This window comes from Elaeis guineensis, chromosome 11 (assembly GCF_000442705.2).
Source record: "Elaeis guineensis isolate ETL-2024a chromosome 11, EG11, whole genome shotgun sequence".
Taxonomy (NCBI): domain Eukaryota; kingdom Viridiplantae; phylum Streptophyta; class Magnoliopsida; order Arecales; family Arecaceae; genus Elaeis; species Elaeis guineensis.
The window spans coordinates 1,919,558-1,943,192 of record NC_026003.2 but is presented as its reverse complement, the minus strand read 5'-3'; the positions used below and the strand labels follow the sequence as shown (position 1 = coordinate 1,943,192).

General features: G+C 35.8%; 1 protein-coding gene across 4 annotated transcripts; it reads right to left on the bottom strand.

Moving 5' to 3' along the window:
* Nucleotides 1–61: 61 nt before the first annotated feature.
* LOC105053736 (uncharacterized) lies at nucleotides 62–16,668 on the bottom strand. Of its 4 annotated transcripts, none has more exons than XM_073246002.1 (7): nucleotides 16,029–16,668; nucleotides 15,753–15,902; nucleotides 14,767–14,984; nucleotides 14,481–14,673; nucleotides 14,317–14,402; nucleotides 13,826–13,917; nucleotides 62–1,081 (listed from the first exon to the last, which is right to left on the bottom strand). In XM_073246002.1, exons 2-7 carry the CDS (start codon nucleotides 15,840–15,842, stop codon nucleotides 825–827), a joined length of 936 nt encoding a protein of 311 aa, XP_073102103.1. In that variant the 5' UTR covers nucleotides 15,843–15,902; nucleotides 16,029–16,668; the 3' UTR covers nucleotides 62–824. The 4 variants fall into 4 exon arrangements, with proteins under 4 accessions (XP_073102103.1, XP_073102102.1, XP_073102101.1 ...); XM_073246001.1 differs by having other exon boundaries at nucleotides 15,753–15,893; XM_073246000.1 differs by having other exon boundaries at nucleotides 15,753–15,899; nucleotides 16,029–16,667.
* Between the last annotated feature and the right edge of the window lie 6,967 nt (nucleotides 16,669–23,635).

The following is a 23,635-nucleotide window of genomic DNA, read 5'->3' as shown; positions in this document are numbered from 1 at the left end:
GATTTTGGATTAAATTGAAACAAAGACAACGTACCTGAGAAAACAGATAGAAATCATCAAATTGTAATCCATGAGTTTCATTAATCAGTCATGATTTATTCATATTTACATCATAAGATCCATGCTAGCTAATTACAAAGTTCTTAGCTTAGCTAGTTTATGTATCAAGAATAACAGAGAGTATAATTACACAAGACAAAAATCAAGAATAATTCAAGAAATTTTTCATTAAATTGGAGAACGATGTTACAATGTTTCTTCGGCCTCTCTTAAGCTCCCCAACAGCCCTTTGAGCCACGAGGACTACCAAAGCCAGAAGAAGCGACTACGGTGACTTCTTCCGACCAGCAGTGCGGTTTCTCAGCATGACAATACCAAAGCACCGTCCATATAGCCATAAATTTGAGAAACGGGCAAGAGCTTTTCCTTGAATTTACCAACCCAAGAGGTTATACGTAACAGTCCAGGACCGATAGGAGATGTTCTCTCCATTACCAAAACTCTCCAAGAAAATATAAGCGGCGGAGTCAGAAGTACCCCGTATCCACCTGTTTCAGAACTACCACCTCCAGAGACAAAAACTGTCAAAAAGAGAACCAAGCCCTGAGATCTTTCAGTTCTGCTCGTCGTCAATCACTCTGTTGCCAAAGAAAACTGGAAGGGCTCCAAAACCCTTCTTCTTCACTAACATCTACAAAAGCGATGGAATCAGAGTTATCGGCATTCACTGATCAATCTGATCTCCAGCATGGCGATATCATGGGGCAGGGCCGGTCAGAAAGTTCTTCGAGAACTAGAATGGTGCCTGATATGCACATTGGGGTTCAGTGACTGGTGAAGAAGTTGAAGTCATTGTGGACAATCTTAAGCTGCCTCAGCCATGAGTCTGCAGCATTATAGAGGGAGACTACTCTTTCATTATCTCCAGTTTCAGGATTTGTCCAAAGTTTACCCCGTGCTCTGTAAGTCGCGAGGCCGAAAGGGTAAAGACCAATGCAGTTGCTCTTCTCCTCAGAGTTGCTTCTACTCTTCCCATCTCTAGTGTAAGACACACGTTTTGATGTGGTTCCCTGCATGGGATCTGCAACAGCATCGCAGGAAAAAGGTCAATTAAAATATAGAGCTTGGTAAAAAAAGAAAAAAAAAAAGAATACATGTATATACCCAAATGAGAACCATTAAAAGGAAGGATAATCTTCCAACATTCATGTTGCACTCAACTCTCGTTAAAATAAAGATCAGCTGGCCAAAGGTGGGTAAGTGCTTAAGATACAAATTTCCAACTAAATGTTTGATTTGGATCCAAACCTGTCGTTACACAGACAACAACTATTGGCAAGGCTTGAGATTAGAAACAGTAACATGATAGTACTCACATAATTATGCCAAGAAAAGAGTCATATAAATATAAGAAAAAGTTAGTAACTGAATCCAACAAAAAAAGAAAAGAAACTTGGTCAGGGTTAGCTTAGAAATGGTTAATGTGACAGCCAACAGTCACGGCATGCTAAAGAGAATGTACAACTAAAACATGTCTCATGTGAGAGCACTGGGGTTATCGGCTGGTTAGCTTGGTTTGGAGTGAATTTTCTAGATCTTTCTGAGAAGATATAGAAAGAAAAGTTCCCATATTTATCCGGTCACAATCAAATTTATGACAACCATATCTTTAGACAAGCTTTTAACTGCAGATATTTGAAAAAAAAAAAAGAATTCATATTGTAGACTAAGAAGACAAAAAAGGAGCAAAAATTCCCTACAGGTTAGCTGAAAAGAGATCTTGATGTTAGGAATAAATTATCATTTGAGACCGGTGATAAGTCCATCATTCCACGATCTGTCAAATCAGCTCGTTGAAGGGATATGATTTTAACACTCACAACAAATTGAATTGTTATTCTAAAGTGAAAATCTCAAACACATGCAGGTTGCTGCTAAACTTATAAAGGTTCCTTGGAGAAGCATTTACATGCCTATTAGCGCAGACTTGAAACTGGACATTATCTACCACAATCTGCATACCACAACTATCATAAGCAAGACAGTGTGCTTTTTCATTTTTCACTAATGGATAGTATCAAGACATTAAGTAGAACCCATTTAATTGAATGAAGCCATCCAACATATGAATATAAAGACCATAATGTTTCTCATTGTTACTGCTTATGCACAATGTGAAATAACAGGGATGTGGTTTCCACACTTAAAATGGCCAACTTATGGTGGAATTCCTTTTCTCCAATAATTTTTGGAGCATTCAGCCTCACAGTTCCCCAAAGTTCAGATAATTAAATGCATCACAACCAAAGATGCCTTCCAACTTACAGTTTCACTAGCCCATATTCTCCAGGATTCAGCTAATGCTTTCCAACAACTTGCATTACATGGTAATTCAGCTCATCAAGGATGTTTGTCACCAAAGAAGATGTGATTGGTATCTGAAGAAATTTTGCTGTGTCCATGACAAAGAACTACAAGGATAAATTTTACTACAGATTTTGTACATGAGTTTGTGAAATCAAATGTGGACATATTGACTCCTCATTTGTGCTTTATCTAAATCAGAAAATGCATCAAAAGTCAAGATTCCCCTAAAGTTCTGATTATAATATCAACAAAATCATACGCGATGGAAATTCTAAGTCACCTGTAAAACACACCAGACAACAGATTGGTATAGGTTTAATTACTTCACCATTTGGTTGTTGTTTACAAAATTAACTACTGTACAGATAGAAGAGGTTCTGTAACATTTCATCTTCGCAAATGCCTACTAGACAATCCACAAGGGCAATCTTATGTGGACCAAGTGGAAATAAAGGTAACAGAATCTACTAACTACAAGTTCTAGTAATCTACTAACTACAAGTTCTAATAATTTTATGACAAGACGTGACATTTTTATGACTATAATAGCGTCACAAAGGTCCAGTCCAAGGAAAGCAAGACAGGCCCCTTACATAATACTTTATAGAACAATTAAAAAGAAACATTCAGCTGACATGAAACTAGCACTCATAACATTGAAACATATGAATGATGAAGCATGTTCACCATCTAACTTTCAATCAGCTATTTTAGGGAGTACAAATTACCCAACAATCATTTAAGTCAGACTTCCGCTTTATTAAGAGGAATTATACAGAGGGTGCCAACTGGCTGGAGTTGGTAGAATTGCATCTTGATACAAGAGACTTCCGCTTGATTGCTGCACTCATTCATTAAAATAGATAGGGCCTTGGACCCTCCTAACAAGACAGGCAAGTATGAAATTAGACTGATGACAGAGAGTAGTTGCAAGAAATTTTAGCTCGGTGAGATTATTGTTACCAAGAAGACCAGGGGTCTTTATGCCCGTTGATACAAATTACAAGCTCTCATTATAATCTGTAATATGGATAACTGCTTCCTAACGTTTCAATGAAACTGCAGTTATTACATGCTTTAATAAGAAAATCATCCCATTCAAGTGTCTAGGAACATGATAATTATTCCTTATAAACTAGATATCATCAAGGTGCAACATTCCTCATAAACTAGCTCCTATCAGAGTTGAATCAGATAAAGGAGTTGTTAGATGCCACTACGTCAAAAGAAGGAAGGAAAAAAACAAGCCTTAAAAAAACAATGCAAGGTAGATTCAAAAGAGTAAATGTACCATGCAATATCATAGGAATGGTTTGGCCCAAAATTCAAGGTCTAGGAAACAGGTGAAAGCTACTACAATCAAGGTTTGCCATATTGGTCGGCACCCTACGATGCCGAACTGCTACACAATCTCACACCATGCCAACACTTGGTACATTTCGTCATCTCATAACACACCATATACCGACACTGTAATAAAATGGTACCGGTATAGGGTTTGTTATCGAGATGGTGAACATTGCCAACAATTATTATTGAACCTAAGAACTCAATCTAAAGAATATGGATATACATGCTTTTTATCATTGAGATATCTCTTCTTGTATATCCAAGATGAGATCTCCAATAGTTAAGGGTGATAAATGTGTTGCTCCTTGACCTTGATGACCGTATATACCAACCAATTTTCTAGCATCCCAACGCTCAATATTAAAGATCAACAAGATTTTATTATTGAATGACCAAGCACACATAGGGTACATTAGGTTTGTTGAAGTGGAAACTAGGAATCGTTATCAATTTCCCATTCTAGCTCATTCATGTGTTTGTTAACTAATATAAACATGGGAATGCTAATTCAGATGGGTATTGGATTTCCAATAAAAGGGTATAACGTAGCTAAGGATTTTTAGTACCATTTTTCCAAGGTGTTGGATTTATGTGGAAAGTTAAATGAAGAAAGTCCTATGCAATTAAGACTCCTATCCAATTGTCTCTCTATTCCTTCCAATTCCCATTTTATCTTTCCCTCTCCCTTTCTTCCTCTTTATCTATGTTTATTACTGATGTATGTTAATGCCACTATCCATGAAGAAGCCGCTAGTGAAAATGTAAGATCTCTCTCCCCATATCCATGCCATGAAGAAACCATTTCTGATAAGAATTGCTTACCAGATCAACAATCCTAGACTTGTCTGAGCATGTAAAGCAAAATTAGTTTTTCTTGATGATTGCTAAGAATAGATATTCTAGGAATGGAGAAACCATTATTGATTCTCATCCTCAATAATTATTAATGGCTTCAAGAAAAGAAACATTGCTAGCCTCATCATCAAGGTTCACTAAATTGGTATTAGAGGTCATACTAGCTAGCGAGTGGTTCTATAAGGAACTCGTATGTACCGTACCATCCCAATGCATACCAGAACTAGAGGGAAAAAGAGAAAAAGGAGAGAGTAAGAGAGAAAGGTGGGAGAGGGAGAGGGGAATCAAGTGATCAAGAGAGAAGGAGAACAGTCCGAGAGGGAGGCAAAGGGATTTTTATATATAAAAAAAATGAGCCAGATCGACTAGCCAAACCATCCAAGTAACCACTTAGCCTAGTTGGGTATGCCTTGAACCACCCAGTTCTAGTTGATTTGGTGGTCCTTGTGATCTAACAATAATTGTGATGCTTGTCTATTTTTGTTTGAGATGGATCCTTCTTGTGGATCCAAGTCCAGAGTGGGTGCTAAAACACCCCAAACAATGTGATAGGTATAGAGAATAAAAACACTTAGATATCTAAGGATCTACACAACTAACAAGGATCTTTCTATGTCTTTCCTTCACTTAGCTAACTCCATAAATTTCTTTGTGGAGAACCCTTCCATATGTGCCTTGCTAGAAGTTGTCTCAAACCTAGGAGAGCTTACTCCATGTATATCTTGCTTAAACAATTTTTTCGTTTTCTCACAATGTATAAACCACATTCAAGTACCATATATACTAGTCTATATGGCCCTGCCATATTATACATATATGCCTTTCCATATATGCCTTGCTAAAAGTTGTCTAGGACCTAAGAGAACTTAGTCCATGTATATCTTGCTTCAACAATTTTTCCTTGTCTTCTCATAATGTATAAATCACGTATTCATTTACCATATATACCAGCCTATATGGCCATACAATATTATACATATCATACCAGTATATCTTTTGGTACAGCATCATATCAATCCATGGTACCAAGGTTCACTATGCCGATATCGAGGCCCGGACCAGTCAACCGACACAACAAAGAAGGTAGAGGGAGAATGGAGAGAGAAAAAGAGAGACAGAGAGGGGAAGAGAAGGAAAGGAAGAGGGAGAGAGGGCCTTCAAAAGCTTCTAAGGCCGTTGAAGGCCTGCCGCACTTGCTGGAGGGTTGGAGGAGCGGCTCTGCCCTCTTCAAGATTGAAATGGGGGTGGAGAACCCTATTTCGATTAGGAGGGCAAAGCCCCTCCTCCAACCCTCCAATAGGTGCGGTGGGCTTTCAATGGCCACCGGATGCCCTCTCTCCACCCCCATTTCAATCTTGAGGAGGGCGGAGCCCCTCCTCCAACCCTCCAATAGGTGCGATGGGCTTCCGATGGCCACCGGATGCCTATCTCCCACTCCCTCTCCTTCTCTTGCCCCCGCTCTTTTTCTCTCTTTCCTTCTTCCTCTCCCCTCCGCCGGTTTCTGATTTTGATTGCCAAAACCATCCCAATCCACCACCAACATGGCTTAGTATGCCCCATACCAAGTGGTTCATGATGGTTCTGAAATCCTTGCATGGTACTATATATCACTTTTCTAAAGCAAGCACCCAAAGATGTATCATATGTCAAAACAGTACCATGCCATGCTAGTTTATATTATATTAGTATGATATTAATCCAAGACTTTAAAACCCTTGGTATAAAGCCAACCAAAAGAATCTTCTGCGCCACCTTTATATCCATTATTCCTCTCGTAATTCTTCCTATCTTGGCCTGGCATCTTTCTCCAACCTTTTCTCCTAAATGGGACCTTATGTCATCTTTTTTTCATGAAATAGGAAGAAATTAAATTCTACCATGTTTCATGGATCATCTAGGTCAGAGGACACCATTCATTGCAGCATTAGTCCTATTCATCATTTTGGGTCACAAGAAATCTTAATATGTGGAATCAAAGGATGGTAGAGAAGGCAGGCCTTCCTTTTGTTCTTGCATTTTTCATCATATCTAAACACTAAGCACTCTGGTAGAGTTGTTAGTGCAAATAAATCCCCTATCCAATGGAAAGATAGAGCATGTTAGGAAGAGAATTAGAGGTAAGAAGGAGAAAATGAAGAAAAGGCCTAGGTGTCACACATGGAAGGGAGGCATTTAGGATGTGGCATCCATAAAGAGTGATTATGTCCGAGCAAGAAGCACAATAGAAAGGTTTTCAATTGATAAGTACTTGGAAACTAGCAAATAGTGAAGGAGACTGTAAGAATTGCATTGAGTATGAATATTCAACAACATCCAAGAGGGTGGTAGTCTTATTTGCAATAGCCATTGTACAAAGTTTCGTGACCCTTAATAAGCTTATAATTTAGATGTTCCAACCCAATATAAAAATCAACTCCACATTAAAGGTCAAGTCCAAGAATCGACTGATGTCTCAAACTGGTCAACAGTTTTAATCCAACGACAGAGTCCTTCACCTGGCACTTCTAAAAGATATTAGCAACCTCAAAAAAAAGGAGGTTTTGGCCCACACAAAATAAGCATTACCAGCTATAGGATAGATTAGAACCAATTATTATTGAAGTTCTAAAATTCAATAAAATTGAGAGTAAGGGATTAAATAGAATAGGTTGAGTTTCCATATACTTTTTTTGGTTATATCAAAGTCAAACACATGAGACAAGAAAATTTTAAATTAAAGATGGAGCATGAAGGCAACTTGTTATGTTGATAACCTTGATGTTGAAAGAAAACCCATTAGTTGGGTTTCAAGGGTGGCAATTTAAGCCAACACATTGGGTACCTGACTTAACCCGGCTTTAATGGGGAGGGTTTTATCTAACCAATTTAAAGTTGGGGCCGGGGATGAATTTTAATTCTGATACTCGAAGTGTATTCATGCCAAGTGCGGGTAATGGTAAGAACCATCCCAAACCTCATCTTATACAATATAACCCTAAACAAACTCTTCACTTCCCCTCCCCACCACTGTCACTTGACAACTCGAGTCCCTTATTCGATGGTCTGTGCCCCATTTGCCTCAGCCACAGTGCTCCACACTCCTCCCTTCAGCCATTGTCACATCGATCATCGAATGGCTGCTCATCCCCTCCATCATTGCACCTACGCTCATTCCCCAAGAACATGATTATCCTAGTGGAGGTCTTCGTCTCTTTGAGCCCTCATCCCTCACCAGCACGGTCCTTGACACTAAAGCCCACAATCTTTTGCTCAGATATGGGTTGCTCATTTCGATCTTCCTTAGTTCCTTTTGATGCTCTGTGATTATGCGATAGGGTGCTCGGGTTTTTGGGTTGTTCGTTTAGCAGTTGATTTGGACTTTTGAAAAAAATGGCCAATTGCTGCTTGGTAGTTGTTGGCTAGAAGCGAGCCTCATTAATGTAAACAATCGATTGATCAAAATTAGGCAGACAACCGTGATAGGATACCTGGACATGCGATTTGACAACCGTGATAGGATACCTGGACATGCGATCTAAATTTGGAAGCAATTTTAGGCTGCAAGATTTGAGTGCAAATGGATTCTTTTTCAATCTCGATCTAATTTCAACATCCATTATATACAAACAGAAATTTTTCATTAAAATCATTTCCAAAAAATTATCATAGTTGAGTTTCAGTATTTAGCTGTGCCACAAGATTTATTAGTTTTGCCCAACTGCTTTTTCTTTGTTGTATGGTGGTTTGGGAGTTTATGTATAGTGAGATCTTTGTTACAAATGTTAGAAGTCATTCCAACGAAGTTACCGACTAAATCATTTTGATAAAAAGTTACTCATATTTGCTTTTCTATGATACCTACATACATTCTCTAACTACTTGTGGACCAAGGGCAATGCAAAGATAAAGAAAACATGAGCTCCAAAAACCAAAATAACATATTTTGTTTTTATTACCAATTATGAAATGATTGCTTTGGGGCTAATGCATTTATTTTTATCTAACCCGACCTACCATATCCTACCCAACCAATCCCACTCTGAGGTGAGTATGAAGCGGGTACTGATATAGGGTTTCCAATTGCAGGACAGTTACGGATATTGGCCTATCCAACCCATACCCAATCAATTGCGATCCCTATTGGGTATAAGGAGTCAATGCATCTCAAAAATCATAGACACGCCATCTAAATCAAAGATCTTACCTCATCAGTAAATGGCATCTCCTTTGTTCTACTACTATATTTTCTCAGCATGAAATTAATCGCTATAAAAAAACTTTATCTCTGATGACTTAATCTTCATTCTATTCATTTGGAAGGTAGCTTTCCTTACAGTACTTTTTTTACAATATAGTCTCTTCATCAATGATTTAAGCCTTAGTGGGACGGGGCCATCCCGCCCCATTCCTCCGAGATTCCGGCACCTAGGACGGGTGCGAGATCCTGAAACGTGCATCTAGCCTCCATTCTGACTATCCCACCTTTCTGGCCAGATCATGTGTCGGTACAGCCATCCCGATTGGGACTTGCCTATTTTTTCTATCGATTCATCACCAGAAGGGAGAAGCATAGGAGGGAGGGAGACATACTGACCTTTTTTCCAGTGATGTAGAGGGAGGCATTCGGATCTCCGACGAAGAAACAAGGGAGGAGGGAGGAGAGATTAGGGAGGAGTAGAGGAGAAGAATGGTTGAAAGTGGAAACTCTAGAGACAGGGAGAAGCATAGGAGGGAGGGAGACATACTGACCTTTTTTCCAGTGATGTGGAGGGAGGCATTCGGATCTCCGACGAAGAAACAAGGGAGGGAGGAGAGATTAGAGAGGAGCAGAGGGGAAGAATGGTTGAAAGTCGAAACTCTAGAGGCCATTTTTGCCTCTCAGTTCAAGCAATCAGTTTCATCACTCTTTCGGCCTCTCCGTTCAATCGCACCCACACGATTCTCAAAGCACGAATCCTCTGTGATTTGGCTGTGTGCATGTGCATGTGATTTGGCTCTACGCGTGGTGCATGATTTAGCTCTGTGCGCCCACACGACTCTCAAAGCATCGGACACCGATGTGATTTGGCTGTGCGTGACTTGGCCTTCACGCATGACTTGGCTGTGCACGATAGAATAATTGGCCTTCACGTCGTGGTGATAGTCTAAAATCCTAAAAGCTTGATGATAGTCTAAAAGATATGGAATAGTCTGAGATTGATATCACGATGAGAAAAAAAAATCTGAAAAAAAAAAGTATGCATGGAAAGAAGAATCATATAAACATATGTATTCCGCATGAAATAAGAGACCAACGCATGCATTGAAGTTTAATATATTTAAACAATAAATAGATCAGTAAAAATTCAAGATAAATTTAAAAAAATAATATTTATATATATAAAAGGATGTTCCAAACATGTACCAAGACGTCTGATCAGGACAGCCATCAGGATGAGGCGGGATGTAGGGCATCCCATTCCAGATGAAAATTGGGATGCCCCCATCCCACACGATTTAAAACCTTGCTCTTCATTACTAATAAAAAGAGTATCTCATTTGAGAAAGTAAGAATTTAAATCTTAATACCAGGTTGTCTCGATCTGGGACTAGGACAACATCGATATGAATTAGGATAATCTATTTTGGAGAGACTTAAGATCCTGGATATGTCCTAAGACCCAGTCTCTCTCTCTGTCAGCACAGTACCTTTGAGATGGAGCAGGTCCTTAATCCTTGATAGAAAGTTTTAAATAATTTACAAGTTACTATTTGAATGGAATATAGGTGAATGAGACTTCTACAATATGAATCTTGTGTAAAACCAGTTATCAAAACTATCGAGGGTTTTATTAACTAAAAAGGAAAAAAGAAACATATCATCATCATCATTGTCCAGGCTTTCTCCCATCAAAACAAGGTTGACTATAGAGCAGAATTATGCTAGAAGACTCCTTTGAAGGAGTTAGAAATTTTTTCTGCTGACTTCATGCCAACTTGACCCGCAACTTCTAAGAGTTGGTGCAGAGTTCTTGGTCAAGGCCACTTTAGGCAATAGAGGGACTTGCCATGAAACCTAAAAGAACAATAAGCAGATAATCGACATTACAAATCGCAATTAAAGCTCATTCAAAAAGAAAGAACATACATTTGGTATACGAAACCATATTAATTTAAAGGTTATATTTGGAAACAAGATGGAGGTTGAGATAAAAGAATTATCTAAGGATACCTTATTGAAGGACCAGATGTTGATCCCTGACAATTCAATCAAAGCCCAAATAATCAAGGATTTGCGGTCCATAGGTTCCCCAGAATGGGGCCTCCCAATTGTTTAATCTCACATTAGTTTTGAAATAGCTAGAAGCGCCATATATTAGCAAAATTAACTACAAAAGCCAGGATTTATTATATTTCAACCAAAAGCAACCAAAGTATTATTGGTTTTACCATGGTCTCAAATCCAAGATTCATCGTCTCAGTATTGGACCCTATACCGCTACCATCCCATTACAGTGTTGGTACATGATATGGTACAGTAAGATTCAGCATACCAAGTATCGGTATGGTACGATACAATGTGCCAATTGGACATACGATATCTACCCATATGGCAAACCTAGATCAAAACACAAATAAGGACTTACTTTTTATTTTGAAACTACTTACAGCTATTGAGAATAAAAAAAGTTATTCCAAAATTCTCTATCCTATTTCCAAGGTACGCATAAGGCACCATTACATGCAAAATAGTCAAGTGGAATGCAGTCCATATAATTAAAAGACTAGAAGATAATGTTGTAAGATAGACTAAAAGGCATGTTTAAAGTATCAGTATTGGTACCTATATTAATATCTTGCCAGTATCGTATAGACTAGTAGTGCACCTTATTGACACAATTTCCTTCTTACGATAAGGAAAACAAAATAGAGGTGAATTTCTATGTGTTGCCACACTACCAACCCTAAAAGTTATCTTGCATACTTGGCAATCCAATAGAAAGGCTCCATGGTATGTACTTTGCCAGTACAATCCAATATGGCCAAGCAGTACTTCAATCCCTGCTAGAAAGTCCTTATTACATTTGGCATTCACACCTTCACCCATGTGTTGTCAATGGTAAAGCAAAATATCTTACTTCACCTACATGGCCAATTCCATGCCATGGGCCAGCAGCAATCACTCATTAGTATGGTACATATGCACCATGGTATGTACCATGCCAACAAATGGTGTAGGCTAAGAATTGCTGAGAAAAAACAAGAAAAAAAATGGTGCAAAAGCACTTTTAAGCTCAGTATTAAGTAGTGCCAAATGTCACATGATTGGTTTAAGCCTGTTCACCCTAGGAACAGTCATAAGAGGTGTTGGCACCAATGCTTGCTAGGTATAATACGTATACTACACCAGCTAGCATAAGCCAATATGCTCAGCTCGTCAATCCATGATCAGCACTCCATTTATACTAAATGGGAACCAATGGCTACAAGTAAATTTTTAATAAGTAGTGACTAAATTTCTTGTTAGATATTGCACATTTGATAAGTCAATAACATCACAAATAAAAATTTATGTTCATCTGGACTCTATGACTGGCTTATATAACCATATCATGTGCTTACAATTACTCTGTATTTCCAAAACTAAGGCCCGTTTAGAATTTTGTGACAAAAAAAAGCACGTAAAATCTAGGATCAGAAAAATATAGAAAAGGAAATGGGTTGAAGGATATATCATAAATATGGCAAAGAAATTATGAGTTGTCATAGATTCAGCACTATATAGAAAATCATGAGGTCACGGTTCACAAGTACTTTGACATTTCAACTTTTGCTTTCAATTTTTGATAGTTGCACACTAAAATTGACCACGACTAGAAAAAATATCTATATTTATGATAAAAAGTAAAAAGAACCATCAAAATATGAAATCTATAGAAAATGAAAAAATATCAACTTAATGCAGCTTTAACATGTTTAACTATGTCATACTCAACTGGTAATTACAATTTACATAATATTGTAACGATAATCATTAAGAGAATTAGAGCTTCATATGTTCTTAAAATTGAGATAAGAAAAAAAAATATTTGCTAGCCATGTAAAATCTGCAATTATATATAGTAAGTAAAAATAATGCAGTGTCAATACATTTATAGATCTCATCATGTTTCATAAGTATCAGGAGGGATCCATGTATTTCAATCAAGACCATGTATTTTGGACAAGAAATAAACTTGGAAACAAAATGAAAAGGGGCCTAGATGGAAATATTCCATATAGGCATTTTGTATCCTCTGTCAGGCTAGCAAAATGAAATTTCAGTGGAAAGAGATTTCTGTTTTTCATGATATTTCGTATTGTGCTATCCATGCAGAGAAATAAAATAGGAACAAGACTTAAGCACTCATCACTTTCTCCCAGCTAGTCAAGTTCAAATAATTTTTGGGCTCAGATCTGACCTTACAACAAGGATTATGTTTGGGTCATGTTTTGTGCTCAACTGACCTGGCTACATAAGAAGCCCAAGATGACAACTGAATAAATTTCACAAGTGAAGAGGAAGATCACAGGAACCTTTGGTAACCTAAGCAAGTGATATCACAAAGTCTAACAGAGACAAACACACCAAGCAGTCCGACCTGACTGGATAAAAAGCCCAAGATGATCGCTGAATGAAGTTCAGAAAGAAATATTGATGAGGAAATCAGGAATAGGATTTGTGGTTAGTTGGGTAGTCCGAGCAAGAGACACAATAACATCTAACACACAATAACTAGTCATGACTACATGTTTTAAATGATTTTCCCTAAAAAATGCTTCAGATAAAATCTAGACAAAATTACTGGTTTTATCTGGTTGTAATGAATTCCAGAGGATAATATGAGAGGGCTGATTAAGTCATCTCGTAAGACACAAAGATCCTTAGACTATTTGATAGTTCCCTGAAGTAACCTTCTAATATAAAAATGACAAACCATAGTGAGAGATGAAAAATTTGTTTTTGTAGAACTACTATTAACACTCAGGAAAATATATTTACCACTTATGACATTTCCGGTGTTATAGGATGTTAAGCAGAATCATCTGTTTTAATGTGATCTTAGTGTTGTATCAAGCCATGACTCCATATTTTATTCTGATAAATTCTTTGTTTTGCATTAGCAAGTCAAATGATAGCAAAATTATAGACAAGAAAGGCTGGTTAAATATATTTAGAATAAGGAAACATTAACAGGTCATGAGGAGATAGATGAATGAACATGAGATTCAATCCTGAAGCATAAATACATACCTTGACATGATGGAGTGAGACTGACGTATGTCAGGAAGCATGCGGACAGGTCCTTTACATTACGCCTGGAAGGGATGTGATAAATAGGATACCTAATTGACAACAGAAAACAGTAAAATTGGAAATTAGAACAAGCTTGAATTTTCATCTCTACTTCCCAATAAAAGAACAGAGAAACAAGTAAATAGAATGCTCATCTTTCAATGAAAAATAATAATAATAATAATAATCTTCCAAAAGTTCAAAATAACTATCGGTCCATTGTATCACTAAATCATCAGAAGGCTATGTAGTAACTTAACCAAACCCAATCTGGATGTCAGTTTCATTTGTCAATTTATGATTGACCATAACTCCTTATGTCATAGAGAACCCAAGAATATTCCAATCATGGATTTCAGAATAATTAGAGACAAAAAAGGGCAAGAAAGCCTGATTATTCACATCATTCTTTTCAGAAAATATATGAGCAATGCAGAAAATAAGCCTACCAGGCAACCGACATCCAGCTAGCTGGTGAAAGCTCTGCACTCTTGAACGACATCAGGCCCGGATAGATGTTGGCTAATTCCCGGACCTAACAGAGCAAAGAATCACAAAACAGAGCACAGAAAAATAAAATTCATCAGCCAAAAAACAAGAGCACAAAATGTACCTTTTCCAAGAGGGGAGGCCTCTCATAAGGAGAGCTGTTCTCAATAAATTGGCAGTAAAGGTACCCAAACTGCTCTTGGGCTTGTCGGATACCTTCGTGATCGAAGCCTGTATCCTCCCGAACAGCAGAACCTCTGGGATTAACTAGCTTCCTATATGCACTCCCATTACTCCAGCAATTGTTCACCCCATTCCTGTTTTGACAGAAGCATGATATCAAGGTCAGTTGTAGATTTGTTTACATTGAGAAAACATCAGAATTCAATCGTGAGGACTCGATGAAGGACCTTGAGGAAGCACGGGATTTGTTCGTATATATCTGGATGGCTGATAGATATGGCACGTAGTACTGGTCCGCACTGTCTGCATCATGGAGGAGGACCTCAGCACCGGCACCATAGGCACTCCACTCAGCGTACTGGTTCCAGAGGTCTCTGAGGTTGAAAAATTCAACCATGTCCCTTCCTCCCGGGAGCCAAAGGCTGTCCCAGTCTTGGAAGGACCACTGCAGTAACAACATATATAGTTTTTTTTTCTCCTTATAAGGATTACTTTTCAAACATTCAAGCTAAAAAATTAAAAAGAAAAAGAAAAAAAAAACATCATTCTGTAAGGAAAAGGATGGATTTTGAAACAAAATTTCCAGAAAACGAAAACAAAAAAAAATTCAACTAATCGCATAAACAGGGAAAAAGATCCAGATCACAAGAGAAAGTGCCTTCTTCTTTATCATGGGAGACTCTGATGCCGAAAGAAAATCCAATAGAACAAATAAGAAACCGGATTGACAACTATTCATATATAAGCATCTATTCTAGTTTCCAACAATGCTAAACAAAAAAAAAAGAAAAAATCTTCAAAGATTCTAACGATGTTGGTCTCCATGCAGAATAAAAGGAACCTCGAATGAAAGTGTGATTTCGACATTACTCCAAAAAACCGAACAAAGTGCCAAATAAACCATTTCCAAATCCAACCATCAATCATCATACTTCGAATCCATTCCAAAACACGGATACCCAAAAATAAATAAATAAATAAATCAAGCAGAGATGCACCAGGAAGAAATACAAGTATAAATAAAAAGAATAGTTAAAAAAGGGACAAAGAAAGGACTTGTAAAAATTATATCCTTTCGATGTTGATCTGCAAAACCATGAGCGTCGGCACTTGAGATCGAAAATAGACATAATTAACATAACAAAACGGGCAAGGAAAAGAAGAAAAAAAAAAAAAGGAGGGAGGGAGGGGGAAAAAGATGGGATTTTTGGACCTTCGGAAGGGTGTGAGTCGGTACAGAGGGCGTCGTAGAGTTGATGAAGGACTGGAGGTTGGAGTGTCCCGCTCGCGAGGTTGATGCCATCTCGATGTCTGCCTTCCCTTTTTTAATAATATACTACCGCTGTCGCTGTCGCTGTGGCTCCTCCCATATAAACATTCCATCAGTATCGCCGGCGAAAATCAAGTCTTTTTTTTACCAAAAGTCGAAAGAAAAGCTATAGAAGAAACGAAGTACAGAGAAGGAAGAAGAAGAGGAAAGGCAGAATACCGGAGTTGGAGAAGACGAAGAGGACGAGGAAGAAGAGAAGAACGGGAAGAAGCGATCGGGTTGGAGATGGATGTGAACTCTCTTTCTCTCGCGCTGTGGGGAAGGGAAAGGGAGAGGGAAGTGGACACCGAGAGCCCATAAAACCCTGAGGACTGGCCTTAAATACTCATCCCGATGGCAACTTGGAAAAAACCCACAGGAAACTGAATTTGGAAAGCTCTGTCGTCACTCCATCAATGCTCTCTTCAAAAACAAAAACCACCCGTTATTATCACATCAGAAAGCAAAGCGAAGGGGGATGGAGACAGAGATGGAAAACGAGGAAGGGAATTGAATGCAGGGGAGGAGGGGTGCGATAGGGAGAAGGAAGGACGCTTGGAAGGGGTTTCACGTGTTAATGCGGCGCTTCGTGGGTTCATAGTTTGTTTTTTTGAGATACCCACCTAATGCCACAGAAATCTCCTTTTGGATTCTTCTCCATTAAAGCAAAACTGCCTCTCCTTCTCCCTCATGCTCCGCCCACAGATGCGTGTCTCTGTATGAGAGCAGCAGAGAAGAACAGGGGATGGTGGTCGGAAAAGGGACGGAGAAAGGAAACTATGAAACTATTTTTGTCTGGGTGCGAGGGCTCGCTTCGCCGCGTGGTCCGTGTCCCTTCGGACTGCACCGTGGGGAACCACATGGGCATGGAGTATGGAGCGGTGACTCGGGGGGGTGGGGGTCTGCCTGCGCTGAATGAATCTGGACAGATGACCAATTAGATGTGGTCCCGGGCTAAAATCCGGTTCCACGGCAATGAATAAATCATGGTTTACATGCTTCCACACTCCGGTTTAGGGCTTTAAAAATTTTTAATATATATATATATATATTGATTGCAAAGGAAGGAAAGATGTGGGGAGGTTAATGGCCTCATATGGAGAACCACGAATGTGGTTAATGAGGACAATGTTCCATTAACTTAACACGTTATAGAATTTATGGGCCGTTGGAAATAGAAATAGATTGAATGACGACTGTATTCAATGTGGATTTAATGAGGACAAGATATTATCCCTTGGATTGATTTCTATTTTACATTTAATCTTATCGGAAAATTTCATTCATATTCCTTACATTTTGATAGACATTTTATGTTAAAGTCCTCTGCCCTTGTATATATGGGAAACCGTGTGCAAAACAAATAGGAGTTGTGCAGAATCTCTTTAATTAATTCAGTCTATGTCAGTCAGTTTTATTAAAAACACCGGTTGGAGAAAGATCTGAACCAGAAAAAATCAGTTTGGTTTTGGCTCGAATTGTTAAAAGATCAATTCAAACCAAACAAATCCGACCCCATATTTTTTTAAAGTTTTTAATTCTTTTATATTTTCTTTTATGCACAACATAGAATTTTTTATAAAATTCTATATAAAATGGAATTTTATTTTGAAACTTAGCTCAACCTATTCAACCCAAGCCATTGGACTTCAACCTAAAAGCGCACCAAATCAAATTGAATTACTTAGGTCAAATTCTAGTAGTTTCTATAGATACTCTATTTCAGTTTTAGGAAACATGTTTAAATCAACTCGGTTTCATGTATATCTCCAAACTGATCTCATCCCAACCATGCATACCCCTAAAAATAATATAATTATTTATAGAATAAGCAAAAATATATGGATAATAATAGTATGGCGACGTCAAGAGACTTTATTGAAATGCTACTTTTATAACAACTAAATATTAGCAGTCAAACATAAGATTAGATACTATGTTCTCCTTAAGAGGGCATTTAGTAATGCAAATGGGATTACCACAGTAATATAAGATTATTGGTGATTCTTATCTTAGGGTAATTTGATTTCAACAATTTAAGATCATCATATTTGATATGTCATGGTCCATAACTCAAGTTCCTCGAGTATCTACAAGTAATTTATTTGATATAATCTATTTCCTATACTATAGAAACCTGAGATGATAGGCTATAAAAACCAAAAAATATCCCTCACATATGCTAGGAAGATTTTTTATGTATTCTTAGTTCTCATGAATTAAAAATATAAGTAAATTATCATTTTATGATGAGAGTCATCATTAGCTCATCAAAGATAAAGGCTTTATTACAAACTCAAAAAAAAAAAAAAAAAAAAAAAAGACAAGATGCTCAACTAGCAAAGCAAACGAGTTGAGCTACTTATAAGCCACTTAAGCTCAATTTGATCTGATTATTATTGAGCTTGAGTCAAGCCAAGTAGCTCAAATAGCTTTTCGAGTCAAACTCGAATAGTAGCATATTCAACTCAAAAGCTCACAAGTCTATTTGAATTTATATATATTTTTAATAATAATATTTTTATTTATAATATATATATTAATATATATTATTAGGAGGTCGAGGTTGAATTTCGAACTCGAGTATGGTTCGCTTGATATTCGAATCAAATCAAGTTAATCTCGAGTTTTGTCTATCTTTTATTAAGTCGAGCTCGAACTTGTGATATTCAGACTTAATCGATCTCGAACCGAGTTTCAAACTTGAGTATTTTGAATCGAATCGAGCTTAAGCTTCCAATTACTCAATTCGACTTGGCTCGATTGCACCCCTATGCTCATAGATTCAACCTTTTATTATGTTACTGGTATTTACACAAAGTTGGGAGTAAATATATCAAGATAAATCAGCAATGATATGTAGATGGAAGCTAAATATTTTTGTTAAGTAGTTCTTCCATATAAATTCATAGCATATTTCCTTTTTTAAGTGTACATGTTTCTTGTTATTCTATTATTAGTAGAACAATGAGAAAGAAAATCCTACCAAAAAAATGGAAAAAAATATTTAATATTAGGTAGAAGGCAAATATTTTGATTGCTTTATGTATCATACAGAGATATGATATGTATGTAGATTGAACTAAGATATTATTACTCTTCCTTTATGTTGAATCTATTCTCTGTATTTTTCTTTTTGGGGGGAGAGCTATGGGAATCAGTGAGGTCACAAAGAAAATCAGGCTCAAAACTTAGAGTGCTTTACTTAATTAATTTTTTAAAAAAATTATTTATAAAAATAATCTAATTTTTAATTTATTTATCAAAATGATTCAAATAGGATAAAACGTCATTCAAAATTATATTTTATAATGTCCACATCACCACCCTATTCTACCTATTTTTTACGTGGATGAAAAAAAAAATTAAAATCATCAAATCAAATGGCATTTTTTAAAACGTCATTTGAAATGACATTTTTGAAAATACCATTTCAAATGGCGTTTTAAAAAATACCATTTTATTTGACAATTTTAATTTTTTTTCTCAAAAAAAAAGAAAAAATAGAAAAAATTTGGAAAAAAATAAAAATTATAATTTTAAATTTATAAAAAAATAAAAATTATAATTTTGATTAAAATAAAAATCATCATTTCAAATTAGTATCCCCGTTTCAAATTATCTATTTAAAAAAATATCTTAAAAAAATTGATGTAAAAAAATAAAAAATACCATAAAAAAAGAATTGAAAAAAAATAAAAATTATAATTTTAAGTTTTAAAAAATAAAAATTTTAATTTTAATTCAAATAAAAATCATCATTTCAAATTACAATCTCCTTTTCAAATTAATTTTTTTTAAAATATCATAAAAGAAGAAAAAAATGAGAAAAAAATAAAAATTATAATTTTGAATGAATTTTAAAAAATAAAAATTCTAATTTTAATTCAAATAAAAAATATCATTTTAAATTACTTTCTTCATTTAAAATTATTTTTTTTAAAAAATATCTCAAAAAAATTTTAAAAAATTAAAAAAATAAAAAATAACATAAAAAAGAAAAAATGAGAAAAAAATGAGAAAAAAATAAAAATTATAATTTTGAATCTAAAAAAATAAAATTTTAATTTTAATTAAAATAAAAAATATCATTTCAAATTACTTTCCTCATTTCAAATTAATTTTTTTAAAAAAATATGTCAAAAAAATAAAAAAAATAAAAAGTGCTATAAAAAAGCAAAAAAATTTAAAAAAATAAGAAAAAATAAAAATTATAATTTTAAATTTAAAATAAATAAATTTTTTAATTTTAATTAAAATAAAAAACATCATTTCAAATTACTTTTCCCATTTAAATTAATTTTTTAAAAAATATTCCAAACAAAGAAGAAAAAAATGAGAAAAAAATAAATTATAATTTTAAATTTTAAAAAATAAAAATTCAAATTTTAATTCAAATAAAAAATATAATTTTAAATTATTTTCCCCATTTAAAATTAATTTTTTTAAAAAATATCTTTAAAAAATCTTAAAAAATTAAAAAAATAAAAAATACCATAAAAAAATAAGAAAGAAATAAGAAAAAAATAAAAATTATAATTTTGAATTTAAAAAAATAAAAGTTTTAATTTTAATTCAAATAAAAAATAATATTTCAAATTACTTTTTCTATTTCAAATTAATTAATTTTTTTCTCCCATACCGCATCGTACGTAGCTGTTCATGCCCGTACCAGATCGAGATGTACTAGTACGGTCCGATTCATCTCATATATCGGCTTGAACTTTGATGGTTCCCCATCGACTTGTCTGATTTAATTTATTTTTAGATATTTTAAAAAATATAATTAAATTATTTGATATATTATTATTTATATTATAATTTTTATAGCCCTTTTAGCATAACTTTTTCTCTTCTAATGTTTTGAGACACATTAGAGTATGTGTATCTATATCCACAAAGCATAATATCCAATCACTTGAAATTAAATAATATAAAATAAAATTAATAATTAATAATATTAAATAGAATAAAAATATCAAGTATACAAAAAATAGTACAATAAAAGTTTCAAAAATACTAAGTACAAATCTAAAAAAGATTAAGTCCCACAAGAACGTTGTGGTACCCGTAGTCGCTTGAACCTTCTCAGGAAGGTCCTCAATGGCTGCTCCTGCTCCTACTGTGATGGCTCCTCCCCTATATCAGTGGAGGTCTGCTGGTCATACTGCTCAGGAATAACTGATGCTGTCGGATCATTTACGGACTGAGCGACCCACTCAACCCTCTCATCTGGATACACAGATGGGCCTGAAAAGAAAGTATCATACTCATGTGGCCAACTGGTACCCGATGATGTTATCTCAGGGATGTAGAAAAAAGAAGACGTTGCCATCTGTGGATTAAAAGGCGATGGCATATGTACAGCATCTAGTGATGACATCTATGGAATATGTGGTGATGGCATATGTGGAACATATGGTGACGCCATATATCTCATATCTGGTGCATCGGCTGCTCCATACCAAGGCGCACAGCTATATGGATCAATACCAATCACTACCAATTTTTTGGAACTTGTTCTCTCTATCTCACGCAGTATTCGAATCTGTTCGTCCTCATCAGTCGTAGATAAAGCACGACGAGCGTCCAACACAAGACCCCACATAGAATCAGTCTACAAAATAAAAATAAAACAGTCAATGTACGGTAAAATATAAAACAAAAATATAACACAAACAACATAAACTAATTTTCGTAGTCTTATCAAAAGACGCACAGCAGAACTCTCACCCTCGTATCCGAAAACTGCATACCGAGGCTGTCCAATGACTCACACTGTAATGTTAAAAAATCAAGCTATGTAATTCTCCGTATATGAACGACCTCTCAAAATGGGATCACCATGAACAATGTGATCTCGACGTGTATCCCAAATATCGATATACTCTGCATGTCTAATACGCCAGTCAATATGAGCTCTCCCTCGTCGATCAATACGATGAAGTCTCTAACTGGTATCAAATTGCTCTGGGATGTCTTGAATCTGACCAAACTGCCACAGAACATGATCAAAAAGATACCACTCTACCATATCAAAATAAATAAGTGACATCCTAGCAGTTCATACGTCATGTCCAACTGTACACATCTGTGGTAATATAGCCAATATCTCATCTGTATATGGCTCCCACAAAAATTGATAGAGTTAAAATAAAAAAAATTAGTAAGCTAAAATTTTAATAAATTATGAATACTATAAAATGATATTTATAAAAAAAATTAAATTTACTCGTCTATATGTATCAACTAATGTATCCAACAGGCACCTATAAACCCGTGCCACTCTCGTCGATACGTGATGAATGTTGAATACAACGTTCCATCTGTTTCACAATCTACTCATGTTAAATAAATTTTATTAGATTTAAAATAGTAAGTTTCAAGTAAAAAAAGTAATATTTTTATATCTATATCCCAATGATCCGTTTAGTCTGAATAGAACATCAGGATCATGCTGCTTGATGGCATCTCGAGCAATTGTCGTCATAATGGATTGATAGTCGGCATACGCTCCCATACCCAAATCTGTAAATTTTAAAAAAATCATACATGATATACCCAATGTGAATTATAATTGAATATTAAAAATAAAAATTTTTAATTCACATACCTGTGATAATATAAGATAACCACCAATCTCACTCTGATCAGCATAAGAACCCCGACACATAGCTCTGTACAAGCAAGCTAATACTGCACTGAAAGAAAAATCGGTTTTTTCCTTATAGGATCTTCTAGATCTAATGAGATCTGGGGCGGAATATTTTTTTTTTAAAAAAAATTATTCTATTTTATTTCAGATCTAAGGTCTATTAGATCTGATTCTTATTATCTGATATTTAATCTAAAATTAAATCTAAAATTTGAGATTAGAGAAATACCTCTAGGATAACTAGATTACCCTGTAGATGATCGCAGCAATGCCCGAGGTTCAAAAATAGCCACGTAGTCGTCTGGCCTCTACCGATATCTACTTGAGCATGATCTAGATTATCTTTTCCTCATGAATTTTTGCTCCAAAAATCAAATCGAAATCTGATCTGGAAGATCTTCAAAAGATCTTCTGAAGCTGGAGCAGTAGCCTCTCGACAAATCCCTGCAGCCTTCTGATCAGGGAGCCACCACACCTTGGACAAGCACCAGATGGACATCCAACTTCTTGGATGTGAAGAGGGGAGGGAGAGGAGCAGAGGGGGCATGGAGAAGTGGAGGAGTTTCACATTTTTGTTGGGTATTGAGTAGATTCTCAAAACCCTAGGCGTAGATAGGGTTTAAATAGACCCTGCTATGCCATGCAGTACCACATCATTCGACCAATCAAAAAATTCTAATTAATTTTGAAAAAATTTTGATTGGTGAAGTGATGTCATCTGATCATATTAGATAAGAACTCCACCAAACCCTCCTACTATTGACACCAACATTGGATAAACACAATGAGATTGGTGCCCAACAGTTTGAGTCGATCAAGGCATAGAGTCCTCATCTCATGGGACTCTATCCTTATCCACTTGGGGCGCACGTCCAATTTGATCTTGGCACCCACTTTGAGGCCTAATTTAGCAGGTAGACACTCCATAAAAATTTTTCAATGACCTCTTGCCAAGTGGCCTTCAATTTAAGATCCATAAGTCAACATTTGACCGATGTCCTAAAACGAAAATGGTAAGTGATAGAAATTGACAGGTGTTGTCTTAAATTCATCTCATGAATTAAGACAAGACTTTTCTGAGCTGGACTGGCTTCAGTCAGATTGAGAGAAACCTTCTCAAGATTCTCTGGGT